This window comes from Astyanax mexicanus, chromosome 6 (genome assembly GCF_023375975.1).
Source record: "Astyanax mexicanus isolate ESR-SI-001 chromosome 6, AstMex3_surface, whole genome shotgun sequence".
NCBI lineage: Eukaryota > Metazoa > Chordata > Actinopteri > Characiformes > Acestrorhamphidae > Astyanax > Astyanax mexicanus.
In genome coordinates, this window is record NC_064413.1 from 26,291,806 (window position 1) to 26,301,789 (window position 9,984).

Here is a 9,984-nt window from a genome sequence, read left to right on the forward strand (position 1 = left end):
TTTTATTGTATATATTTACATGTGCATCTCATTTTATTGCAAAGAGTAATGAGTTATTAAAAATATTTTTTTTTAAATATGAAGGTATGGTACAGATTAGTGTAATATCCAAATAGGTGGTTGGTTGCCATAAAGGTAATTAATAAAAAACTGGAGTAGCAACTATGTTGGTAAGTTACTCACCACACTTTTGTGTATGTTTCTTTTACTTATTATTTATTGAGGATCAAGTAACGTCAAGAACAGGAACATCTACAGCTGCCGGACAGGCGGGTTAACTGAAGTCGCGGGCACGCGCACGCATTATTATAAACGCGCTCCACTGCGTGGCCTGGTGCAGCGCAGGCTACGCCCTAGAGCACAGCTGCGTCCAGAAACTTCTACTCCTCTTTCTCCCTCTTTCTGCTCCTCTCCTACCGCGGAAAAAGTTAAAAGGAACGGAGAGACGGAGCCATAATTAGGAAAATGGGACAGATGAGCCGCTTCCAGCTCACCATAATACCGCCCAGCCAATCATAGCTGCTGCAAGCAGCCATGCTTTATTATGTTAATTGTAGATGTTTAAACTCCTGCTCATTACAAAAAAAAAAAAACATTTCTAAAACCTTAGGTAAAAGTGGAAGCCTGTTATTTATTTTATTTCTCTCTTTTTTATTTATTCATAAGAAGTAATGATTTATGTTTTTTCATAGTGTATAAATCTCTCTTCAACTAAATAATTTACATTATAATTATTTTGTAATATATTTGTCATTCCTCAAATATTTATTTTATATCCTTTACCTTTTCTCTCTAAATTCTTTGTAAACCTGTTGCTTTGTTGTTTTATTTGAAGTATTGTTTTTATTTCTTATTGTTATAAAATGTTAAAAAGTAGACCTGAATGAATATATATTTATATTAAAAAATACTACCATTTAAATATAAAGTAGTAGGTTTGAAAAATACATTTTGAATGGTTTTAATATAAATTCATCTCATTTAAATAATACACAGTACTCTGTGCTTGTAGTTTCTCCTTAAAGTAACCTAGCTGATTCATGCAGTTTAATTCAATAATATCAGAGGAAGTTCTACTTATATTCATTTTATATGAGCCACACCACGAGTTCTCCTGTAGTTGGCGTGGGCTGCAAATGTGGGCGTGGGCTATCCCACTTGACTTCCCTCCACCTCCACCACCGAGCACCCCCAACTAGAGGTCTGCGTGGGACCACATGTTAATGCTAATGCTCTGCATTGCCTTTATTGATTAACCCCCCTGCTCCCGCCAATAACAATTTAGTTCTGTCCCGCGGGACTTCTGGGGGAGTGCAGACCTCTTCCCCCAACACCAGGTCCTCTGAGAAAATTACAGGCTGAATTACCTACTGTTTTTCGCTGAACTCCAGTAATTTTATTCCTCTCCGGACACACATCTCTGAATTTCGTCACCTAGCGTTTAAAAATAACTATTTGTCCAAAGAAAAGCCAAATTGTTTTTTCAAATGCAGGCTGGATGCATAAGTTTTATCACTGAGTAGAAGTATGAAATATTTTTTCACAGACGTCCTCCTAAGAAACTAATCCTGTCCGGATAAGGTTTAGTCTTAGTTTTCAAAATCCTTCTTCCATGATGTATATCATACCTTTAATGGCTATTCATTTTGACTACCCATTCTCCAAAACTTAAGAATTTACAGTTTTTTTCCACAATAATGCATTTCTTGCAAACAAGAGAGCTTTTTATCTTAGTTTTATCTTCAGACACTACATTTTTAAGGATTTATTGTTTTTATACACAAAACTGCACTTTCTTAACAAAGGACAACAATGTTAATAACCTCAATTATGAATAAACTATTTTTTTCATGTAAGATGTGGAGAAGCTCCCTAAACAATCAGCCGAAATTCTAACACTAAATCTGTCTGGTACAAAAAAACTGAATTAAGCTATTTCTTTTTTTATTCTTCTTCTTTCCAAAATTACAAATGTAAAAAAAAAATGTATTAGAAATGTCTGTAAGACTGGAAAAAACTGTTTTTTTCACCTGTTTAAACTTATCTCTCTTAATAATAGATTCACACTGCCCTCTAGTGACTCGATATCATACTACTTTCTATTACATAAAATTACATTTTATAATTACATCTACTGTATATACTTCAAATAATTTGAATACAATTCCAAGTGTCTATTGCAGGTGAAGAAAATAAATACATTAGTCAAATGGCTACTAAATAACAGGAAGAGTGTAACTGAGATAATACCTTGTCTTGCACCCCACCCTCATTAAAACATTACAAGATTTTTTTTTTCATAAAAATGTTAAAGGTTCAATTCTTTTTTGCACCTCTGTGGAATATATGTAAATAAACATGACCTTTTAATTGCACAAAATACAAGAATAAAATTAGTATGAATCAGGACAAAAGGCTTTAAAATATTTTATTTTCCATGATGGGAGACCCAAATGCAGGACACTGTGTAACACTGAACTTAACTAACTGGGGAACACATCACAGAGATTAACTGAAATACCACAACACAAAAAAAGACCAAAAGATCAAAAATAAACAATACTATACAGGAGTTGTGCAGAACCAGCACTGCTAGATGGGTACTGGCCATATGACCACTACCTGGTTTACTCATACTAAAACTCTAGGAGCATTAACCCTTGTGAAGCATGTAGTGGTCCACATTGCCATTTTCAATGAGCTACTAATTATAAGGGGAAGGCAATTTCGTTACTATATAGTTTATTCTGCTGTAGTCCTGCTGTTTGGTGATTGAGCTCTGTGTTGATTGGCTGAACCTCTCTTTTCTCTCTATCCCAGTTCAGCATCTCATTCTGCTTTCTTAAAGACCTGTTTTGCCACCACATTCTTCACTCGCAGCTCCTGAAGAGAAAGAGAGAGAAAACACATGATGATAATGATGTTGATGGTGATCACAAAAGAAACAAATAGATACAATTTTTTTTACAAGATTAGTTTTAATTATCTGTATGTCTACTTCAATACAAAGTTGAGACACAGTTATGATGTTTGAAGGTTGCTTTATCTACTCCTATTTGACTGTATTGGACTTTAAGTATGAATGAAGACACTGCACAGATGTAACAAATTGTTGAATTTACTTGTGAATCAGCTCAAAGGATTTACCAGAAGAACAGGTTCAAAAGAACAATTCATTCATATATTGGTCACTGGGTGTACACATGGAACCGAGGGGAAACACGCGTGACCAGAGACTTAAACGTTTTTAGGAAAACAAAAAGCATTTGTATTTGGTCCTCAAAGAACCCAACCTAATAATGCCTGTTCACAATAGTGCCTGTGTTTCAGCTTCTTGCAGGGTAATACCTATAATCTTCTTTTGCCTGCTTTCACCCTAAGCATTCCACATAAGCATCTTCACCTCTGTTTCTCAACACAAACTTGATCAAAATATCTAAGTATTTGTGTGATGAACAAATCTTAAATTTTCTACCAAACATCTCAACCTTTTGTGTAAACACATTTCAGGTTTATGAATCTCATTGGAACCTATACTATTGTGTGCTTGTGTATTCCAGCTGAAAGTTGTCAGAAGGTCTAAAAGAAACATCTCTGATCCAGAATCAAAAATCCCCCTTTGAGAATAATTACATTTACTGGAACAGGAGGGGAAAGCCTTTATTTCCACAGAGGTGTTTCACTAAAAGCAGATTAATACTCCTCCAACTTCCACAGAGTGTATGACTAAGTGTACGCTGTTCCTCCTTGTGATAGATTCACACCATGTCTTAATCAGTAGGTCACATGATCCACAGTTTACTACGGATGCAACAATTTACTTGCTTAAAGATGCAAGAGAGTACTTTTAACACATTTTAGAATATTGTTTCCCAATCAAAAGTTCTAACTAGTTTTATACCAAACATATTTTCTGAAAAATGCAGTTTGGTCCAAAGATTTATTATATGATTCAATTTTCTGCTTGTTTCTTTCAACCATCTACAAGCACTACAAATCCTGCATTCAAATATGTCTAGACTTTCATTACTTCATTAATTCAATTTCTTTTGGCCTGCAATTTCTACTGTATGAGAGTAAACTGTATAGAATACAAATAAAACTGATTATAATATATTATCATATCTTAATATCAAACCCTGTTTATTTATAAGCTTTAAATAATACTTTGTCACAGTTATGCAAAAATGTCAACTTGACAGGAGAAAAACCTTCAGAATTTTAATGGAAGTCAAAGTAAAAACATGTTATGCCAATTCATTTTTGACCATGTCTATTGGTCTGTTAATTATGAGATTCTAAAACCACATTAATACCTACTATCAGATTTATATTGTGTCAAGTGTCAAATTGGAAAAAAATGGAGATGGCAATGGTGACTTGCCTATGACTCAAGCTCACATCGATTCTGAACGATGTGATCAGTCATTATGTCTGTGTTCTCTTACCAGGTGAAGCATGTTTCCTTCCAGCCAATGAGTCCAGCCTCTGCCCTCTTTCTCTCCTCGCTGCACACACTGCAGCTTATCACCATCCCAGTCTACTGTGGTCTGTAACACACACAATACAACCACATGCACAAAATGACACACCAATAACATTCCACAAACAACAACTACACCTACAGAGAGTAATATAACGGACAGCCATCATATTGCTGCACTGGAAATGCACACACACACACTTTAAGTTTTCCCACTCTACTAGGTGCAATTAAGCATTCAAACGGTTAGTTAAAACACACACCTGGCACATCCTCCCATCGACAGGTCCCAGGTCCTCCGTAAACTCTTTGCCCAGTGTGAAATCCATGTCAAAATTCTTGAAGGTGGTCATAGTTTTGATGTTCATGTGGCCCGTGTTGATGTCATGCTCGATTTGCTTGCTGGGTTTCAGCAGGCACACAACCTTCCTCAGTGCAAAATTAACATCTACAGAAAAGGAATGTGGGTTAATCTCTGCTGTGCTGCTGGTGAGAGATGAAAGGGGGATGTGTTGATTTATCAGTAATTCAATCTCCGTCACTTTGATCCATCATTCATGGCTGCACTCATTTGTTAATTTAAAGATCATCCGATGATCATTAGGGATTAACAGTATACTAAAATATTGACGTTAATAGTTTGTCTGTCTTCAGTTCTGATTGTAAACAAATTTCTCAGATTTAATGCAAATGTTGATATGTTTTATATTATGACAAAATATCATGAAATCATGGTACCATTATTTATATATAAACCCAATAAGGTTCAGCCATGTTTACCCATAAAAAGCAGTTTACAAGGGTTCTTTAGTAAAGGCATTAAATCTGTGACGGCTAATATATTTAGACGTTTTATTGACTTGTTAATTGGTTCCTCACTATAATGGAAAAAGCTCTGTAGGTGTTTTTTAAATAACAATGATTTTACACAGCACTATTGCCACAAGCCAAAGAGCCATTTTCAATAGTACTATATTGAACATTTTACTTTCAGTGCACACAAGTGCAGATTTACATGATCTTGTATCATTTATAGATTTTAACTTTTTGGTTACATGTTCTAGAGTGGCCCTGAGACCACACAGGAACTATACGCCCATCCATATTCATGGTTAAAGTGACAATCGTAGACAATCTGCATAGGAAAATTATGATTATCATGATAAGCTCATGCTTTTCATATGACTGCATCCTTTGAATGGGTTTTGTCTCTCTATTGTGTCTCCAGAATTACATCAGCCTAAGTTACACTATACTTCCTTCGGTCCTATTAGGCACACAGAGCAAAAAGTGATCTTAATATTTGTTCTTGGTACTTTGTATCACTGCATTTTTAAGAAAAGGCCTATTTAAGCTTTGTGATTAACAGGTGACAATCATTAAAGTTACAAGCACAGCTATATAGCTGGTCTGGTCATAAAACCAAAATGAAGACTATTCTTGATGAGTGATCACTGATTATGCAGATGAATGGCACCTTACACTTTGGAAAAAGAATTGCTTAACTCAACAATAGAGGAACCCTTTCTATAAACTACGGACATCATTCTTCCCAAATTCCAAATAAAAATATTGTGATTTACAGCGTTTATCAGCAGAAAATGAAAAATATAAAAAATAACAAAAAAGATGCAGAGCTTTCAGACTTCAAATAATGCAAAGAAAACAATTTGTTTATATTCATAAAGTTCTAGGAGTTCAGAAATCAATATTTGGTGGAATAACCCTGGTTTTTAATCAATTTTCATGCATCTTGGCATGTTCTGCTCCACCAATCTTACAAAATGCTTTTGGATAACTTCATGCCACTCCTGGTGCAAAAAATCAAGCAGTTCAGCTTGGTCTTCCTTTTGATTACATTCCAGAAGTTTGCAATTTGGTAAAAATCAAAGAAACCCATCATTTGTAATTGGTCTCTTAATTTTTTTATAGAGCTATATATTGCAACCAATTCTACAGAAACATTCCTGCTGACACTTAAGAAAAAATGAAGGGGCTTCATATGACTGGTTATTTTTGAGATTCCACTAAAGATAGACTTTGGGTTTCATAAAGACTCATGTTTGTAATACAAAATTTTGGAGGCTGTTGAATCTTTGCTACTTGCTCTAAAATGCTCTTTTTATGCTCAGTCATGCGAGTTATTTTTAATTTTAAAACATTCCTATGGCTGCTGCTTATTTCTATTGTGTGTCACTTATTTTTTTAGGCCTGTCCAAACATATTTTGAAATATTCACTCTGTTTTGCATAAAATGGTCAACACTGCTAAAAACACTGTTCTATCTTTGGTTAATTTAAATGTTATTGTTGACAGTGTGGTTATTATTAACTATTAGTGGCAGGTTAATTAGATTTAGTAGATGTTGCAGACTGCAGGTGAGTTAGACAGTTACAATCATTCACAGTGTAGTGTGGAGCTTCACAGCAAGCAGGACAATGTAACTATCCTGAGCCAAGTGAAGGAGATTGGAGTTGCAGATGAGCTCATACCACAGGAATGAAGAGAAAGAGAGAGAGAGAAGTCTTACCTAAAGCAGCCAGATAGGACTCGAAGTTTTCCTGAGAGACCAAGTGGTAAAGACCAGAATAGTTAGGTTTGGACATCTTTTTTTCTGCTTCTCTCCCTCTCGCTCTGTGTGTCAGTGATCCCCTGTGTGTTTATTTTTCTGTGTTTTTTGTCCTCAGATCAGCACATCACCCTACTCGGCGGTTTGTCCAAAAAGTTCTTTATTCTGGACTGACCGGAGCACCGACCCGGTTCACCGGAACTCTCTCTCTCTCTCTCTCTTCAACTGCTCGCTTCCAGTAAAGCTGTAAAGTCGTTGTTTCGGGTTAACCCTTTCCCGACCGAGCTCTGCACCTTCCTCACACCGCGCTGACCGACAGACTGAATCCGATTCCGCCGTGTCCCTCCACCAGCCACACACTCAACCCTGCAGCATCTAAACCTGCACAAACCAACCAAAGCACTTTATTACAAGTCCCTCCCCCACCTTCACTGACTCTCCCCCATTACCCCCAAACACCCACCCGTAAACGCCCCTCACGTACCCTCCCCACATACCCTCCTACAGGCACCAGGCCAAGTTTTTGTGAATCAAAGAGTTTAAAGGTCTCATTTAATCATTTAATCGATTTAATGTATTGTGGTCTCTAATATGAGTGCATGCCATGTAATCTGTTTTTTTCTAAAAAAAAAAAAGGGCTCAGATGTTTCTATTTAGCCCTGCTTTAAATCACTGAATTAGGGGTCTCTGAATTATCATTAATGCAAACATATTGCCTCTGATTGGCTAACAGCACTGCAGCAGAGAACACTACCTGCCTTCACCCCACACAGTTAATTTTACAGCTCTAAAACTCAAAGGACAAAATGTTTTCAGAGATGCGTCAGACTCTCCCCCCGGCATTGATAACGTTTCTTTCAGCTAAACTAACGCTACTAAACTCTTGCCTAAGATTTGTTAATTCACCACGTCGAAGCCACAGAGTCCACTCTGTATCATAAAATCTGGCGCGAATATTGCCCTCTTTGACCGGTGTTTCTGGAGTTGTAATAAATTGTCATACTGTGCTTTCCTAGTGTATATTTAAGGTCTCTGTAAAATGTGGCGTCAACTGGAGCTCTGATTTAAACCTATAGATACTTACACAAGATAGCTAACAGAGCTGTAAGCTTTTCCTTAGCTAACAAGACAATATTGGCTCTGCTGCAGCCCGGCTTCAGCTCTGTCTGTGGCGGCCCTGAGCCAAGGTGGGTGAGGCCATGAATACTATTTTACGGGTTGACGTAGACCCGTGTGCTTTTCCTGATCAGGCTTTTCTTTTCTTAGCTACTGCAGACAAAGGAGGTTGAAAAACAGTTTCACATGCAGCATGCATATACAACTCGAAGAGGCCTATTCATACATAATTAAATGAAATAATTTAAATGTGCTGTACAGTGCGAAAAATACGGTAAATACGGTCCATACCATAATATACCATACCTTATTCATGTATGTGTGTATTTACTTACTTACCTATTTAAATATTTAAAGTATCTATAATTGTACGACATATCTATGCTCAATAAAGTGAGGCAAACAAGTGGGTCCAAAATAAAAAATATATGTATATGTACAAAAATATGTACAGAACTTTATTTGGCTGTAAAAGAATACTCTGAGAACTCTGAGGGCTCTGGTTTGCTTAAGCTTGTTGTAGAAAGCAAGTCCACGTCTCCTATGATAGAGTTAGGACTTAAGAGATAACAGAGTGGATAACAGCAGTGAAGGGTTGTAAAAAGTCATGAAAAAGATCAGTATCAGAGAATAAGATATATTTAATACTTGCAGACTGGCTTCTAAGACAATCTTTTCCTAGGATGCACACCACTGCAGACTGTTAGTTATAGGAAAACAATCTGTCACATGAACCAGGTTCAGAGAAGCACCCCTCTAAGAAATCTCAGTTAAGTGCCAGCAGAATTAGTGCCACTCAATGAAGCACAGTATGGAAAGAGGTTCTGTTGTAAAGCACCATTTGGGAAAACCCAGAACCAGGGAAAATGCACCTCAAGGAACCTCTGCACTGCAGGTAATAGCTAAAAGCTAACCCTAGCCAAATGGGTGATCTCTTTATCTATAACAGCACCAGGAGAACAGCAACACCTACTGCTAAGAATATAAAATTACTTTTCACTGAAGAATTTTCTGATTTTAATACTGAAATACCTCTAATGACTTCAGCAATAACATATAGTAAATTGACATTAAACTTGTATCTTACTTGTGCAATAGATCTTTTGAGAAATATCTATTTGAATACTTAAACACTGAGTATTTTATGTCTGTTTATAGTGTTTATGGAACTATTTACTAAAATATTTAAATTTGTAAAGAAAGCCTTGTTAAATTTGTTAGTGTATCTATTTTTACGGTCTATTGTTTACATTCTTTAGCTATTTTTCTGATAATAAAGTCTGATTTCTTCATATATTGTGTAAACTTGTGGGACAAAGTAAACCCAATACTAATAAAAGCCTTAATTTAAAGCCTTGGTGTTTTATATTATATATACTCCTAGCAGTAGAGCAACTCACAAACCTATATTATAGCCCAGTGGTGCAAAAAAAAAAAAATACTGTGATATACCGTGAAAGTCTTGAAAAATATTATGATATGCATTTTTGGCCATACTGCCCAGCACTACTTGGATGTCATTTTTTTGAGCTTGTGCTGCCACAACAGATCTGACCAGGCAAGGAATCCACAAGAACTTTAAAGCTGTCCTGTCATGTGGACTTGCTACTCATTGACAAATGCCACTTTAAATTTAGATCAATAAGTATAGTAATGTTTTTTTTTACTTCACAAGTGGTGCTAATTTTATGACTGATCAGTACATCTGAAAAAGTTGATATCTTTTTTATGACGCACCCCAGAACTGTAACCAACAACAATAAACAATAGATTTCACTTAATAACTTGTCCAATAATCAACTGCAATAGCCACACA

General features: G+C 36.1%; 1 protein-coding gene across 1 annotated transcript; it reads right to left on the bottom strand.

Annotated features, from left to right (window-relative positions):
- Window positions 1-2,411: 2,411 nt before the first annotated feature.
- On the bottom strand, window positions 2,412-7,444 carry rbp5 (retinol binding protein 1a, cellular). Its single transcript, XM_007256887.4, has 4 exons — window positions 7,014-7,444; window positions 4,747-4,931; window positions 4,449-4,550; window positions 2,412-2,883 (listed from the first exon to the last, which is right to left on the bottom strand). The coding sequence occupies exons 1-4, from the start codon at window positions 7,087-7,089 to the stop codon at window positions 2,830-2,832; spliced, it is 417 nt and encodes a 138-aa protein (XP_007256949.1). The 5' UTR covers window positions 7,090-7,444; the 3' UTR covers window positions 2,412-2,829.
- Between the last annotated feature and the right edge of the window lie 2,540 nt (window positions 7,445-9,984).

Excerpts from the sequence above, each read along its gene's own strand:
- rbp5 (XM_007256887.4), bottom strand. The coding sequence starts at position 7,089 with ATGTCCAAACCTAACTATTCTGGTCTTTACCACTTGGTCTCTCAGGAA. Across the intron at positions 4,932-7,013 it reads GTCCTATCTGGCTGCTTTAG|ATGTTAATTTTGCACTGAGG; the intron begins GTAAGACTTCTC and ends CCTTTTCTGTAG. Across the intron at positions 2,884-4,448 it reads AAGGAAACATGCTTCACCTG|GAGCTGCGAGTGAAGAATGT; the intron begins GTAAGAGAACAC and ends CTTTCTCTTCAG.